Genomic DNA, 17,673 nt, shown 5'->3' on the forward strand with positions numbered 1-17,673 from the left:
ACTAGCATATGCCAACAAAGGCAAAACTAGGACTGAAACTTAAACAGCACACAGTGCAAACAGCAATTTGCATAAAAGTTATTAAGCGTCATATATTGGGAGTCTTTCTTTGTTTGGAAATCAATAGTGCGGCTCTAAGATCACTCTTAGTAGCAGCTGGTAAAAGTATGAAACCTGTCCCTGAGGATCTCCCAGCATCCCACTGGGAATGCCTGGTGCCAACCGCCCTCTCTATCGCCCTCTTGTGGCGGGAGGAGATAGAGACCCTGTAGAACAGAGTCCAGTTCTTTGTGTGCCTTTATTTTTTATCATAATGGGATTGTGTCTTTTCAATGATTGTCTTTTCCATATGCTCTATGGTGGAAATAAAGCTACATATTTGTTGTGTACCTAGTTTGTCACAACCAGTGGTGCAAGATCATCACCTAGTGGTGTGAGATTGAAAGATTTAGAAATGTTAAAGGAATAGTTCACTTAAAAATGAAAATTATGTCATAATTTACTCACCCTCAAGTTGTTTCAAACCTGTATGAATTTCTTTCTTCTGCTGAACGCAAAAGAAGATATTTTGAAAAATGCCGGTAATCAAACAGCTGATGGACCCCATTGACTTCCATAGTAGAGAAAAAAAATACTATGGAAGTCAATGCAGATGGTATAATATATTGAAATAAAAGGCCACTCAAGTGTACTTAAAGAGAGTGCACCTCATGACTGTTTCTTAACACAGTACATAATCTGTATACAAGTTATATATAGTCTGTAGTTATATATAGACCCTCTGTATAGATGTATAATACTTTTCAACTATTGTTTTTCATTTTTATTTTTCTTAGGTTTGTACGTTCTTTCAGCTTAAGGAAATGATGGTGTCACACAAATATTGTCTGTTTCCCACAGACAGTAAATATGAAACTACACGCTTCAATAAATGAGACAAATATGACTCAGCATCAGTGTTCTCTGCTGAGAGTGAGTGTTGATGAGTGTTCTCTTAGAGTAAGAGAGTAACCCGGATGCTGCACGTGAATTTAAGAGTTGAGGAGGTAACATTTCCGCCATGGCACATGGGAAACAAAGGGTATTTTATGTGGAATTTCTTATGCACAAATTGCAGAATAAGAACATATTTTCTATGCGAAGTAAAGCCGATTCCGAATCCGAATCCGAATCCTACAATACTGTGAAAAGATGAACTTCCTTTATATAGTGGAAGGGTGTGTATTTATTTTGGTAGTGTGTGAAACCGGGTTAGCGTTAGCCTATATGTCTAGCTGTTGTGGGCAGGCCGTAAGTTTCTGTTTGTTTTGCAAAACATGATGTTATCATCATCATGTAGAAGAGTGGTGAAAAAAGGAACTATGTTTGACCTAGTTAGTTTAAAAGTGTGGAAGTCATTTGCAAGACAAATATGTGGAATGGAGGACCGCGGTGGCTTCTGGATAGTTTAACATGAATTTTGGAATGCTAAGGTCATTCTTACGGAATGTTTTAGTAATAAGTAATCACAGGGTTTTACTCATTTATCTCTATTTTTTTCTTTTCAGGTCCCAGTTCAATGTGAAGACACTGATAAAGTGCGTATGATTTATGCTAATAGAGAACTCTTACATTTTTGCTTGAACGCTATAGACAGTGTGTTATTACTCTGCAGATTTCAATCCAGTGTCAGGATGACCAATTCGGGTTGAATGCTGAAGTGGTTTATGAAAACGAATCCTTCCCCTTAAGGAGGTGCACTCCGTTTGTGACTGACTCATATCATGGGTAAACCTTTGACATTTACCTGACACAGATACACATGCTGTAGTAGACGTTCAGTTTTAAGCCTATTGAATTTGTATGATATAATACAGGTGAAACTAGAAAAATTTGAATATTGTGCAAAAGTTATAATTTTGATGATTATGGCTTACAGCTTATGAAAACCCCAAATTCAAAATCTCAGAAAATTAGAAATCAATAAAAAAAAAGGATTTTAAATACAGAAATGTCGGCCCTCTGAAAAGTATAATCATGCATATGTATAGTTATATATATTAGTTTCACCTTTTAATTTGAATTACTGAAATACATGAACTTTTGCACGATATTAAAATTCTTCGAGTTGCACATGTATATTCAAGTGTAATTCGATTTTTTTTTTTTTTTACAATCATTTGTAGGGTAAGAGTTACTGGGCAGAATCACACTGGTAAGTATTCAATAATTAATATTCTCTCTCTCTCTCTCTCTTATATTTTAAATTATAATTAAAATATAATTTATTTCTGTAATGCAGAGCTGAATCTCCATCAGCCATTACTCCAGTTTTTAGTGTCACATTCATCATTCTAATATCAAATGTCAAATCTTTATATATCTTATATATATATATATATATATAGAAAGAGAGAGAGTTTTAAAATAAGATATTTAATATATTAATATTTAATTGAAGTAATCTTGAATTAAGTTAATTTATAAATATGTTGTTATATATGTAATGTTAATTTATACAACTTGAAATATTAAAGTATATTAACAATTAATATTAATACATGCTATACAACTATTTTTCAAAGTTAACTTAACTAATGTTAACAAATTATACATTATTGTAAAAAAAAAAATTGTGTTCTATACAACATCTTTTATTTTATTTTTTACACTTATTTTATCTTTTAAGTGTTCTTGTGGTATGTATTGTTTCCATTTGTTTCATGTTTCCTCAGCTGCTGGTCAAGTGCAGGATTCATTTGCTGTGAATGGACAAATCAGTACCGACAGCCTAACGTTTACAGATGGTGAGAAATGTCTGAAAGTTCAAACTATCAAAATGCAACATAAAACACTTTATACTGATATGATTTGTATCAAAGACTCAATAACAAAAAGGCATGATGTACCTTGATGTGGGGATCTGTGCAGGATTCTTGGCATCCGATGGCATGGGAGACAACGGCCATGAGCTGATGAATGGAGATGAACGCTATGAAAAAGAGAAGTGTGTGTATCCAAAGGGAAAGAAGAAAAAGCCAAAGAGATGGGGGAGAATGTATCAAATTCACAATTAGAGTAAAAAAAAAAAAAAAAACTAAACTTAATGTAGCTTACAATATGTAGGCCTACTCTATTTCTATAAGGTGTAGTTCTAAAAAAGCTTGTCTAACTATGAATCTATAACTCTAACTATCTATGCTCTCTAAAATGCTTACATTTATAAATAAATAGTAAAAGTGACAATACATGCTGTCATTCATTATTGAAAAAGCATGAACTGATACATACAGTCAAAGACATATAAAAAGACGGTGCACTCCTATTACTTATGAATGGGTGAAACTACAGAGCACAATATGGCGTAATACTTCCCGCCTTCTAAATAAAAGAGCCAATCACCATTGGCTGGTCTAGCCTGAAAATAAGCTTTTTAACACTATTTAAGCATAAGAAACAACATTTATGAGACAGTTCATGTCAGATTTTATTGCTGATTTGAAATATGTTATTTATTAGTAAGTTTGGAAAGCAGATTTCGAGATATCAGGATTCCCCCATTCAAATAGATAGGAACTGGTCCTGGATGCCCTAATTAGCTGCCAGAGGCATTGCAAATATGGCCGCTGAGTGAACAGACTTTCCTTGAAAGGGACTTTGATAAAGTTCAGAGTGGCAGCAAAATAAACTGTCTGCAATGCAGAAAATCTTGAGTGAATCAAATGCAGGATATTTAGTAAAAGTGAAATAATGATGAGTGAACATAGTCAGAATTCATGGATAGTGACCTCTAGTGGAAGGATGATGGAATGACAGGCTTAGATGTGGAAAACAGTGAATGTGCTACATCGATCGAGCATTACAGGTTTTTGCAAACATATTTGCAGTCCTACAATATAATTTGCTCAAGATTACTTGCATTTGCTTCTAAATGTTTTTTCCAGAACATCAAAAGTCATGCTATTGTTGCTGGTGTGTGGTGGATTTGAAAAGATCAGTTGCATAGATATATAAGCATATAGAGGCCTCCTCAGTGGCGGTTTCTATGGGCTGTTTCAAAGCCTGTCCGTGAACACTGGAGAGCAAGTTGACTGTGCATCTACAACTGTAGTTAGAGGCATGAATGAATATCTCTGCAATAGACTTCAGCAGATGATTTTGCAAAACTAACACAATACACCTGGGTGCACTTATAATGTTAGGTTTTTTGTACATAACAAATTGTCATAATTTAGAAATAAAAGGCATTTTTCGTACCCTGATTTTAGCTTGAAGGGGCGTGTCTGCTGTGAGACTTCAGTGTAAACGCCCACTGCTGTGATTGGCTAACATCTTTGCATATGAAATAAGTATTACATGTGGAACTCTCTCGAAAACCGTTAGCACGTTTTTACAATTACACCTCTCAAAATGAACAAATCATAAAAAGTGTTTATTATAGAATTATAAATCTATAGCATGTCTGTTGAGCGAATGAATGCAGTAAGCTCGTCATTCAGCACTCTAATGAATGCTTTCATCATAACTAACAGTGCAATGTGGAACACATGGTGCAAATATGATGCAAATAACAGATTTGTTGACTGTAACGGGAGTTTTGGCGAGAGTCCAGAACAGCTCCAGCTATTGTAAGGGGAGCGTTCTTTGATCACTTTTTATAAATAATATAATCACAGTTTAAATAACAGACTATTTTCATGACACAAACAATCTGAAGTCGACCGTTTATTCACTGGTTTGATTTACTGACACATAGACAAAGAACATCTGGCTGTAGGCTACATGATTCATGACATATCAGAAATCACTGGTCACAGATCAGGCTTTAGAATTAACACAGTTACATGTTGTGCCAATATTGTTGAGTCCATATTGTAAAAGTCTGTTTGCAAAGCCTGCGCCGAAATTGCAACTGATTTACCAAACAATTCACTGTGAAATGTACCAAATACGAATAAATAATGCTCAACTGAGACATTATGACTGTCATAGTTGAAAATAAATAACCACATTCCTAGCATTAGGATCCTTTGGAAGGTAATATTATTTATAGTCCAGTAATCCTGTATCGCTCTTCTCTTCTCTCCTCTTCATCTCATCACTAACACATCAGTGGACAGGGAAATGATGAAGTAGGTGTATAGTAGTTTTTTTGTTTTCTTCTGCAAATGCAGTCTTTCACTTATCTATTAGGCAAATTCCACGAGTCGTTCGCTGGGCTTAGTTACTAGGGCTGGGTAAAAAAATATTGATTTCTCGATTTTAATCGATTCTCATTTTTACGAACCGATATCGATTCTTAAATCCCAAGAATCGATTAGTCATCCTGTTTTCAGTTGATGAATGAATGGAACATTGTTGCGCGCATCCCATCCAATAAATCGCAATAATCTTTGTGCTTTGTTATTATTGATATGAAACGAAGTCTCAGATTTCAAATTATGTCCATTTTCTTACGAAATTCAAAAACATAATTACCGTTTTGGCGCTGTGGCGTGAGATCGCTCTGGCTCAGCTCAAGAGAAGCACATGATCTTCTCTTCCGCCTTAATAACACCAGTTACAGTGTGAAATAAACATGAATGAACATCTGAAAGTGTGTTAAAAGACAGAGTAGGCTACAACTTATCGAAGTCCGTATCATGTCACATGGAATCGCTCAATCAGTGTTTCAACCGTGGAAAGACGTTAGTAAACAATGTCACAATGTCAACTATAGTTTACAATAATAATTAAGAGATTTGTTTTCCTTGAGAAAATTTGCAGCATTGTACCCGATATCCAAAATATTCAATATTGAATCGAAATCGAATCGAATTGTGAAATTTGTGTCAATACCCAGCCCTATTAGTTACTATAAAAGCTGTTTTTAGACTAACCAGTAAGTTTTCAGTTTTGAAACTTAAAGTATGATGACCTCTTATATGTCAAAACCTCAAAGAAAATTTGATCGTTCTATTCATGACCCCTTTCAGAAATAACTCCGCAACATGGGTCTACTGTCAATTTAATTGAACTCTTACCTGAAAAGATCTGCACACTGCACAGTATGTTTACTTAAATAACTGATCATAACAAGTCAGCAGGAATGGATTGCTTTATTTATCAGTCAAAACCATAAATGCAAATAAGCAACAAACTGGTTTTGACAGAGGAACAGAAATCGAAAATGTAAGAGACCCAGCCTAAACCATCTGCTGTTCGCTGGAATTGATTGTAAGAGTACAGGGCATATTTCAAGTGAAATTGTTTATTCTGTTTATTTCACAGTGGTTTGATTATAAAGGAAGGGATGGGTGATCCAGGAATGTTTCCTGTGTTGGAAAACACAGGAAATGTGTTGCCTTCTATTTCACAGCATAAGGAGAAGAGGAGGAAGAGACCGGCATGAAGCGAATATCAGTCCCGAATGGAAGTAAATTAAGTGAACTTTTTATAGACGTGAGTGAACTTTTCGGAAAGGTTACAAGAGAAAAACAAATTTCGTTTTGGAAATGGAAGGCTGTCCAGATCCAGCTATGAGAACTTCCAGTTATACCACTTGTCGCAGAAGGTAGGAGAAAACAAAACAACAAATACTACTTGTTCATTTAGTGTCATTAGAATATGAAAAGATAACACTGATTTCCTATGTATTGTAAAACAATGTATATAATATAATATGTTGATGAGGGAATCACATTTGACGACTTGACGTCACACACAACGTAATGTCATACGCATGTCGCAAATTCAGGGATACACAGAAAAATGCCCTCTGAAAATGAACAGGTAAAATTTTTGATTTTTTTTACCATGTAAGCTTACAAATTTGTTTGTTTTTTCAAAATTGGAGGAGGAAGGCCTATTGCAAATCTGTTCTTAAATGCATGTAGGAAATTAACGGTTAGATGACTAGATGACTTCAGTGTGCATGACCTTGATGCCGATATTCTGGTCAGAAAAAGCCATGACCTTTGAATGACGTTTATATTTAAGGCTCCTATTTAATTTTTTTATCTTTTCTTTAGGGCCCGAGCAAAGATGGTGTGATTCCTTATTGAAATTGCTTAGTTTATTTATTTATTTTGTCTTGGATGATGTCATTGCAAGCACTAAAATTGCTGTCTGTAATAATAGGGCCTCAGATATTAAAAGCAACAAGTTTTGGAAATCATAGAGTAATTCGTTTTTAAATATCTACTTTTAATCAATGTTTTTTAACTTTATAAAGTTTTACTTTCTGCTTCAAAAATTTCTTAAATGTGTCTTTGTGTTATGGATACATTATCTATTATTTATTGTCATTATAGTTAGTCCGTTAGTACTGAAAACAAACCTAATTCCATACGCTGCTGTAAATTGAACGGCTTTGTATGTTTGTGTTTCATTAAAGGTATCTGTACAATGTACAGATAATCCATATGGCTGTGGTGGGGTGGTGGTGATTGGAGACAAATCCTTTCACATGACCTCAAGCTGTATCCCAGACACGACTGGGTACATCCAATACCTAGCCAGGTAAGCCTTTCAAAATTCATTGAAAGAGATGCCTTAAGGCCTGTTCACTCCAATAGCGATAGCTATAAAGATAACTATATTAGCATCCGCACCAGTGGATAATAACGTTCTGTTTATTGTTTATTACTGTCAATGTTTTTATTGTTCACAATTGGAAAAGAAAACGTTCTGAAAAAAATTGCTTCCAACAATATTGTTTCTGTGCCGTTTTAGTTGTGGTGTGGACTCTGCTATTCTTTTATATTTAGAATTTTGTTTAAACTATATCTTTATTGTTATAGTTATAGTCATCCATTGTGTAAATGAGCCTTTAGAGATTAATCTGATGCAGGCTACTCTACAAACCACCATAGTATCATCATGTATTACAAACAGTGCTCAAGTGTTTAAAGGCTTTATGGTGGGATATGCAAAAGGCTAAAAAGCAGATGTTACAGTGTGCAATCTATGCTAATTGCAAAACATCTGCTTTCTGATCCTTTGGTTTCCAAAGAATGGACTTTGAATGAACTTATTTTTTTTGTGTTTGCAACAGGAGTCGAAATCAGTTCGGTGTCGGAATCATTAATGCAGAGTATTGGAATGATGGTAAGATTCTCATTTATTTATCGGTTTGTTTTCTATAATGACTTTAGCTTTTAGACATTTCCTAGTCATTTCAAGTGCATGTCTTTTCACTATTTATTTGTAAACACTTGTAATGAAAAGCACCTTATCTGTTCCATTTCAGCTCGAGCATCTTGCAATGACTCACATCCAGCCAGGTGTTCACATGGTCCCTCTTTCAAGGTGGAGAAGAACTTGCACGACTGAAGGGGGGAAATAAATTTCAATAGGAATGCACACGAAAGATTCCCTGTGCAGAATCACAGATTAAAATATGCTGTGAGCACTGGTTCCTACCCAGTCAACTCATAAAAATACTATAAAAACTTAAAAAAATACTTTGTGAACTGTCTCTCTATTAATGCAATGCAGTGAATGACAACTATGTGGTCTCCCAGTGGCTTATTACATTATTGGCATTTTAGAGTTAAAGGGATTTTTCACACAGAAATGAAAATTCTGTCTTCAGTTCATTTACTCACCCTCAAGTTGTTCCAAACCTGTATACATTTATTTGTTCTGCTGAACACAAAGAAACTAAATGAGACTGAATAAATATTCCCTCAGGAATCAGTCTTTACATGACTAAAATCTAATAATTTAAAAAGTTAAAGTTCGAAAACATAGGCTACATAATATATAGCAGACTGACATACAGCTTGGATCATATCATACGTCGTCATCAGCAAGATATCCACCAAAACGACGTAGGCCTACTAACGACGACCTTCTGATGAAATAGTGATGAAGCTGAAAGATCTGGGATGGTGTTAGTACTAGTGTGAAGGGGACTGTAAGTAGGATACGGTATGGGTTTTTTTTTGTTGATAAAAAGCATCAGTTACACGTGGAAAAAAAATACACTGAAAGACTTACTAGAAGGCCTTTTGACTCATCTGAAATAAACGAGTGCCTTGTGCACGCAGTCTGAGTCTGTCCAGGTAACGTATCACGCTGGTGCCGCTGGGGGCGCTGTTGCAAAAAGTAATTTCCCCTCCTCATGGGATGTTCATTGAACTGCATAGAACGACATAGAAGTGTGTTTACATTCTCAGTCCTAAATACAACATACATTTTGTTTTCACTGATTCCTTTTTAAAAAAAAATGAGGCTCAATCCCTGTAACAGTTGAGTTGCATTCATCAACAGAAAAAAAGCCTATAATCTCAACTGCGCTAAAAACGACATCAAAGAAGAGGAAGGTTGGACATTTTTCCTGATCAGACATCATCATCTGCAGCATGGATCGTCTGACGTCTTTTGGAAGTAAGTAACGTTACCTTGTTTAGCAAATCTTCTTATCGACGGCATATAACTACCTAAATTTATACGAAAAAGAAACAGTTCATTCGTTATCCAGTGTGGTTACGTACTGCCATTGTTGTTGGTATCTAACAATACCGTGTTTTTGTACCATGATATTGTTTGAAATACCTTGGAGTATGTAAATACCATGTTTTATGAATAGTAATCATCCACCAAGGTATATATAATGTAAGTTACCATGTTATCTGACACCTCACTGTACCATGGTGACACCCCAGTATTTGCAAGATAAGTTGTAACACAAAAAATGTAGTGCATTAAAATGAAAATTCTATAATCATAAAATTAAATTCCCCACAATTCCATACATACATATATATATATATATATATATATATATATATATATATATATATATATATATATATATATGAATGTATGTTTGTATGTATATATATATATATATATATACACACACATGTATACATGCATACACACACACACACATATATACAGTGAGGAAAATAAGTATTTGAACACCCTGCTATTTTGCAAGTTCTCCCACTTAGAAATCATGGAGGGGTCTGAAATTGTCATCGTAGGTGCATGTCCACTGTGAGAGACATAATCTAAATTAAAAAAAATCCAGAAATCACAATGTATGATTTTTTTAAACTATTTATTTGTATGATACAGCTGCAAATAAGTATTTGAACACCTGAGAAAATCAATGTTAATATTTGGTACAGTAGCCTTTGTTGGCAATTACAGAGGTCAAACGTTTCCTGTAGTTTTTCACCAGGTTTGCACACACTGCAGGAGGGATTTTGGCCCACTCCTCCACACAGATCTTCTCTAGATCAGTCAGGTTTCTGGGCTGTCGCTGAGAAACACGGAGTTTGAGCTCCCTCCAAAGATTCTCTATTGGGTTTAGGTCTGGAGACTGGCTAGGCCACGCCAGAACCTTGATATGCTTCTTACAGAGCCACTCCTTGGTTATCCTGGCTGCGTGCTTCGGGTCATTGTCATGTTGGAAGACCCAGCCTCGACCCATCTTCAATGCTCTAACTGAGGGAAGGAGGTTGTTCCCCAAAATCTCGCAATACATGGCCCCGGTCATCCTCTCCTTAATACAGTGCAGTCGCCCTGTCCCATGTGCAGAAAAACACCCCCAAAGCATGATGCTACCACCCCCATGCTTCACAGTAGGGATGGTGTTCTTGGGATGGTACTCATCATTCTTCTTCCTCCAAACACGTTTAGTGGAATTATGACCAAAAAGTTCTATTTTGGTCTCATCTGACCACATGACTTTCTCCCATGACTCCTCTGGATCATCCAAATGGACATGTGCTGGTATAAGCAGGGGAACCTTCCGTGCCATGCATGATTTCAAACCATGACGTCTTAGTGTATTACCAACAGTAACCTTGGAAACGGTGGTCCCAGCTCTTTTCAGGTTATTGACCAGCTCCTCCCGTGTAGTTCTGGGCTGATTTCTCACCTTTCTTAGGATCATTGAGACCCCACGAGGTGAGATCTTGCATGGAGCCCCAGTTCGAGGGAGACTGACAGTCATGTTTAGCTTCTTCCATTTTCTAATGATTGCTCCAACAGTGGACCTTTTTTCACCAAGCTGCTTGGCAATTCCCCCGTAGCCCTTTCCAGCCTTGTGGAGGTGTACAATTTTGTCTCTAGTGTCTTTGGACAGCTCTTTGGTCTTGGCCATGTTAGTAGTTGGATTCTTACTGATTGTATGGGGTGGACAGGTGTCTTTATGCAGCTAACGACCTCAAACAGGTGCATCTAATTTAGGATAATAAATGGAGTGGAGGTGGACATTTTAAAGGCAGACTAACAGGTCTTTGAGGGTCAGAATTCTAGCTGATAGACAGGTGTTCAAATACTTATTTGCAGCTGTATCATACAAATAAATAGTTAAAAAATCATACATTGTGATTTCTGGATTTTTTAACCCTAACCCTAACCCTTTTTAGATTATGCCTCTCACAGTGGACATGCACCTACGATGACAATTTCAGACCCCTCCATAATTTCCAAGTGGGAGAACTTGCAAAATAGCAGGGTGTTCAAATACTTATTTTCCTCACTGTATATATAGGTAATGTTTTTTTGTTTTGTTTTTTTACATATTTTTACTGCTATAGGTACAGGTAGATATAGGATATAGGTCTGTTGATAACTTCATTCTGTGAATCATACAGATGATCCTTTCGATAAGCCTCCCTGTCGTGGATGTTCATCATATCTGGTGGAGCCGTACATTAAGTGTGCTGAATGTGGACCGTCACCTTTCCTCCTGTGTCTGCAGGTGGGTCACTGGATCGAGAGTCCCACTACCGTCTGACTGCATACCTCACATACTTTCACTGTTCATTTATTATGTACTATATGATTTGATCTTTCTGTTGCAGTGCTTTACGAGAGGATATGAGTATAAAAAGCACCAGAGTGACCACAAGTATGAAATCATGGTAAAGAGAGCAGTTTGGATTAAACTTATTACACTGAATATAAAAGGTTCATATGTAAATAAACATTTAGATTTAAGATATAAATTATTAGTTGTTTTTTAAATGTTGGTTAAACCGTATATGTTCTAATCTTTTTTTTAGATAAACACTCTTGTGTTCATAAATTACATCTTTACTGTGATCTGCTTTCTTCTAGACCTCAGATTTCCCTGTTTTAGAGCCTGGCTGGACCGCGCAGGAGGAGATGGCTCTTTTAGAGGCCGTCATGGACTGTGGTTTTGGCAACTGGTCAGTCTGGTTATTTTTCTTATATCTCCAATTCTACTAGGGTTCATTTAGGTATTTTAGATAAAATTGTGTGAGTTATTGTTAACTAACACTATTAAGTAATACTACTACTAAAAACTGTTAAAATGGTTTTAAAATGGTCTAAATGAAAATGAGAAATGTTGCCTTGGCAAATATCTAAATTAAAAAAAGTTGAAATACTAAAATTACTGAAACCGCAATAAAAATAAATTAAAGATAAATAGAAAAATAAAAAAATACACTAACAAAATTATAACAACTTAAAATTAAAGTGAAAACTGATCTAATTCAAAATGCTATAATAGTATATACATAATGCTAAAATAACACTGCTAATGACTAGGGCTGGGTTGAAATGATTGATTTTATGATTTTAAGCGATTCTAATTTTGAACCGATATCTATTATTAATCCCCAGAACTGATTTTTTTAGTCCATGCTGTTTTTAGTTGATGCATGAACAAAACTTCACTAAACATTATTTGTAGCGCATCTTCCATCTAAATAATTGCAATATGCTTTGTGCTTTGTTACTTTTGATATGAAGCGAACTCTCAGTTTTCAAATTTTGACAGTTTTATCACCAAATTCAAACAATAAATACAGTTTCCACACTCTTTATTGTGGCGTGACAGATTACTGTAGCCTCAGTCTAAGCGCACGCGAATCTCTTCCTCTTTTTAAAGTGCTGTATGTAACTTTTTTACTCTACTAAAGCATAAAAATACCATAATATGTTTGCATATATTTAGGAAACATGCTTAGTTCACATACTTGTTTCTCTGAAAAACACTTCTACAGCCAGTTATTTTACTTATTATTTTACACGTTCCGTGTTGTCAGTCGGTTTTTGTTTTGGTCTGTGGGATCTTGCCCACTACCAGTTCACCCTATAGTATTTTGACACCCCGGGATGCCAGTTGGCAGGAAACACAGCGTATTGCAGCCTTGGTCAACCTTTAATATTATAATTATGTAGCCTACCAACAGACAAGGTTCCCTATATAGTTTACAGCTTTTGATGAGAGAGATTTTTTTTCCTTGAGAAAAAAATGGTGTACTGTTTCTGATATATTGAGATGAATCAGCATTGAACCAAATTAAATTGCAAGCTTGTGAATCAAAATCGAATTTGTGTCAATGCCCATGCCTACTAAATGACCTCTCTGTTTCTTCAGGCAGGATGTGGCTTACCAGATGCGCACCAAGACCAAAGAGGAGTGTGAAGGACACTATATGAAGAACTTCATCAACAATCCTCTGTTCGCCTCCACTCTGCTCAATCTCAGACAGATGGAAGATCATCTGTCCCGGTCCGCAGACACTGCCATTCCTTTTAAGCGTAAGTGAGCACCAGAAACAAGTTACTGTTATAAAGGGGACCTATTATGCAAAATTCACTTTTGTATGGTGTTTGGACATAAATGTGTGTTGGCAGTGTGTGTACACAACCACCCTACAGTGATAAAAATCCACTCACTCCTTTTTTTTTAATCCCCATAAATCATAAGCAGTCTCTCCAAACGACCTGTTTTCAGATGGCGCTTTTCCATTACCAGTACCAGCTCAACTCGACTCACTTTTCGCTCCGTTTTCCATTGCAGATAGTAAAATAAAATTCTGTTGGGTATTTTGAGCTAAAACTTCACATACACACTCTGGGGACATCAGAGACTTATTTTACATCTTGTGAAAATGGGCATAATAGGTCCCCTTTAAAATATGCACACACACAAGGTATAAACAGATTGTTGCTTGGGCACTTTCCCATTGAAAATGGGCAATACATTTCTATCTGGATTATTTAGATCGGTCGTGGGCCTTTGTCTCATCTGGTTGCCCATTGACGGCAACATTGCCCAGCAATATTGCTCAAAAAGTTGCCCTGTGTATCATCACCTTTAAAGTCTAATCAGTCCAGTAAAATTTCATTAAAGGTACACTACATACGAATGTCAATACATCATCAGTCCTTATTCCAAAACGTGATTTTGACTTTACCCTGGTTCACTATGGTAAGCCTATTGTAAGTGTTTAAATTTTATGATGGTTTTCGTCAGAAATTGTGTACATATGTCACTTGCCCATGTGTCTCTCGTCATATCTGTAATCAGAGAAAAGTTGCTCCGGCTACTTTAACCCGTGTATGGTGTGGGGGTGGCGTAGGTTTGTTATCACAACGAGTGAGAACGGTTGAGATGGAGCAACTAAATCTTGAACCTCTAGGGAATCACCAGTTTTAAACAAACGCCGAACAGAGGAGAGTCTGCTGGCAAAAAGAGAACATGACAGAGCTCGTAATAAAACAAGGATCAACATTGGTTTGGCTTTTCAGAAATGGCAAGAATTGAGGGATTTGAAACATTGCATAAGCAATGTGGAGATGCGTCTTTTTTTTTTTTTTTACTTGCTCAACAGGTTAGATATTTTATTGAACAGATAAATTGCCATATGTAGCTCTCTAACAGAGTTGATTGTAAAGCATTATCTATTGTTAAGGCTCATTTCATTATGGTTGTTGTAATGCTGTGCTGGAATTTATTTTCAAGGAAGTACAGTGTCTATTAATGGGTAAAGCTACAGTAACGTCTTCAGCTAGTCAGTTTTTTTTATTTTTTATTTCTTAAGCCTAGTAGTGAATGTTTTATGAGCGGAAGGTTAATCTCTCTCACTTTTTAAAGTTATGATAAAAAACATAATTTATCCGCACAGTCACGCAGAGCCGTGAAGCACCACCAAAACAATGTTCTTCCACAAAATACATGCAGTTTTGTTTTTTAACTGGAGGGCCAAAAGTTTTAAATCGATACTGACAACTTTTTATGGAGATTTTGAATGTAATATTTACTCTTTGATGTCATCCTGATCCTCATTTAATAAAACACTGTGCGCAGGTGAAAAGTCTCAGAGCTCAACAGCCCATGCAGGCATTGATTTATCAGACTTTGGCCTGGCAGATGAACAGCATGAATACTAGATGTGCTTATCTGTTTCATTTGGCTTATAAGATGGCAAACAAACACACAGAGACCATTCTGCAATGTTCAAACTGTGGCGATGAATGATTGATGTTTATTTATAATATATAAATATATTTTTTGGTAAGGGTTGTGTCTTGTCTCTTTCAGCCACTGATGATCCTCCAAGGCCTTCATTCGACTCTCAGCTGTCTAGAGATATGGCTGGATACATGCCGGCTCGAGCAGACTTCATGGAGGTGAGTGATCTACAGTTAATGTGCTGTCTGTTGAGAACAAATTCATTCATACATTATTCAAAGCAACCTCCCTCTTTTCTCTTTGTCTCTAAAATTAGGAGTTTGATAATTATGCTGAATGGGATTTGAAAGATATTGACTTTGTTGATGATGACTCTGATATTCTTCATGGTAAGTGCAACAATACAGAAATATGAATCAATTATCTAATTTTACTGAAATGAAATGTGGTTCTCACAGTAATGCACTGATACACTCCTTAGTGACTGTCTATCTATCTATCTATCTATCTATCTATCTATCTATCTATCTATCAATCAATCATCTATACACACACACATACTAGATTTCAAAAGTTTGGGGTCAGCAAGATTGTGCAAAAATGCTATAGTAATATATATTTCAGTAAAATGACAGAATTTGCATGGATTAATTAATTGATATTTTTGCAATGTTAATGAAATCACAGTGTAGTTAAAGCTGAGTTCTTGTTAATTTATTTTTACCATGTTTGTGGTATGTTTTTCAAAGCACTCAAGGTTGCAGTAGTGGATATTTATCACTCCAGACTGAAAGAGAGACAGAGGAGAAAAAAGTAAGTAGGAAAAACACACATTGTACTGATAGAACAACCACTAGAGGGCCACATTAGATTATTAAATGATTAAAAAAAATTCAAGCATTATTTATATTTCCATTTAAACATATGTTTCTCAATAAACAGAATATTTATAAACAAAAATATATGCTATACTGTTACAAATTGAAGAATTGAATCAAATGATCACATGCACATACAACTCACTGAAATGCATTCCTGGAATTTATCTGAGTGTTTTATTATGTAACCTAATCCATAGCAACTGATCAGCTAGCCTGATTCTTAGCACAAACACACAAACAGCTCTAGTGGTAACAGTAAATCAGCATTAATGAGCCCTGGCTCGTGGTATGTGTGCGACTGCGAGGCGAGCTTGACCTCAGTTGTGTACTGAACTGGAGCCGCAGCTGTCGTCTGAGATCTCCTGCAGAGCGGCTAACAGACCAGTGACCCGCCGCTTCCACACAACATCTGAGACCACCACACCAGACAAACACCACGAATGAGATGCTTTTAATAAACAAAGCCCTCAGCTGATAATGCCAAGCAACCAATAAAGCAGCAAACCAAGGCTGTGCATTACAGTGATTTTACCATGGTTAAGTAAATTTGATTGCCTTCCCAATGCAATTAGTTGTTTGTGTCTGTAAATTCTGTGAACAATATACTGTACATGACACTTTAATCAATAACAGAGAATGTATTTAGAAAGTGTTTTAGGCACTAGGCACAATGTGAAGCTCCCTAATGATGGTAAAGTCACTAATGCACAGCCTAAAGTGGCGTGTTGCTTTAATAAAATCAAGGCAACACCAGCATTGCATTTATTAATATTAATAACAATAAACAATTATACCACTAAGTAATATACAAAGGTGCCAAAAACTGCAGCATGACACATTTTTCACATCATCTTTTAAAAGTAGGAATAAGTCAAATAAAATATTTGTTTTATTATGATGTTAACATCTACAATTACTATGATTGTACAAAAAAATATGATTAAATACTGAAAAAAATCATTTTTATGTTTTTGGAAGAAGTTTCTTCTGGTCACCAAGGCTGCATTTATTTGATCAAAACTATAGTAATATTGTGAAATTATTAAAATTTAAAATGACTGTTTTGTATTTTACTATATTATTTTACAATGTAATTTATTCATGTGATGGCATAGCAGAATTTTCACCATCATATGCAGTTACAGAGGGATTCTGTTCAGAGAGTTGAATAATTCGGAGACTGCAGAAGTCATTAAAAGTTGCATTTTCAGTTGAATTTGGGGAAACTACTTGAAACATTTGTTGTGTTGGCCTATTTCAATTACTTTTGTTTGATTTGTTCACTGCACAGCTGAAAGTCTAATGTGGGTTGAGTGATTTTCGATTTGGAACTGTGTAATGTTTAAATTGTTGTCTTTTAGGATCATTCGAGACCATGGCCTAATCAACCTACGCAAGTTTCAGAGTAAGACTTCTTTTTTAAATTCATGCTGTTGTGCATCATATTAACCAAATGCTCTTTCCATCTCTTGTCCTCCATTTATATGATCAGTATGTGAGGCAATGTTCATAAGTATCTACCACAAGATAATTCTCCCTGACCCCCAATTACATGAGCCATCTGTGTGAAATGTTTACAATGAATGCCTGAAATACTGCGATCCCAGATCAACACTGATCCCAGAGCTGTTTTTGTCA

General features: G+C 35.8%; 2 protein-coding genes and 1 long non-coding RNA gene across 3 annotated transcripts in view; all 3 read left to right on the forward strand.

Moving 5' to 3' along the window:
• Positions 1–1,043: 1,043 nt before the first annotated feature.
• Positions 1,044–3,225, forward strand: LOC311090183 (uncharacterized protein). The gene is made up of 6 exons (XM_084125333.1): positions 1,044–1,081; positions 1,548–1,577; positions 1,655–1,767; positions 2,166–2,194; positions 2,715–2,786; positions 2,911–3,225. Exons 1-6 carry the CDS (start codon positions 1,061–1,063, stop codon positions 3,054–3,056), a joined length of 411 nt encoding a protein of 136 aa, XP_083981459.1. The 5' UTR covers positions 1,044–1,060; the 3' UTR covers positions 3,057–3,225.
• A 3,169-nt stretch (positions 3,226–6,394) lies between these two features.
• On the forward strand, positions 6,395–8,348 carry LOC311090185. Its single transcript, XR_014607858.1, has 3 exons — positions 6,395–6,532; positions 8,015–8,067; positions 8,210–8,348. It is a non-coding gene; the product is annotated as an uncharacterized lncRNA (long non-coding RNA).
• A 580-nt stretch (positions 8,349–8,928) lies between these two features.
• The window catches only part of tada2a (transcriptional adaptor 2A), a 14,966-nt gene continuing 6,221 nt past the window's right edge, over positions 8,929–17,673 (forward strand). The window contains exons 1-9 of the mRNA XM_084125319.1: positions 8,929–9,351; positions 11,577–11,683; positions 11,787–11,846; positions 12,043–12,134; positions 13,334–13,497; positions 15,284–15,372; positions 15,471–15,543; positions 15,904–15,967; positions 17,397–17,440. Coding sequence (XP_083981445.1) covers positions 9,327–9,351; positions 11,577–11,683; positions 11,787–11,846; positions 12,043–12,134; positions 13,334–13,497; positions 15,284–15,372; positions 15,471–15,543; positions 15,904–15,967; positions 17,397–17,440 — 718 coding nt within the window. The 5' untranslated portion in view covers positions 8,929–9,326. The remainder of the gene's footprint in view (positions 9,352–11,576; positions 11,684–11,786; positions 11,847–12,042; positions 12,135–13,333; positions 13,498–15,283; positions 15,373–15,470; positions 15,544–15,903; positions 15,968–17,396; positions 17,441–17,673) is intronic.

The sequence above is a fragment of the Abramis brama genome (genome assembly GCF_963993115.1).
Source record: "Abramis brama genome assembly, chromosome: 10".
Lineage (NCBI taxonomy): Eukaryota > Metazoa > Chordata > Actinopteri > Cypriniformes > Leuciscidae > Abramis > Abramis brama.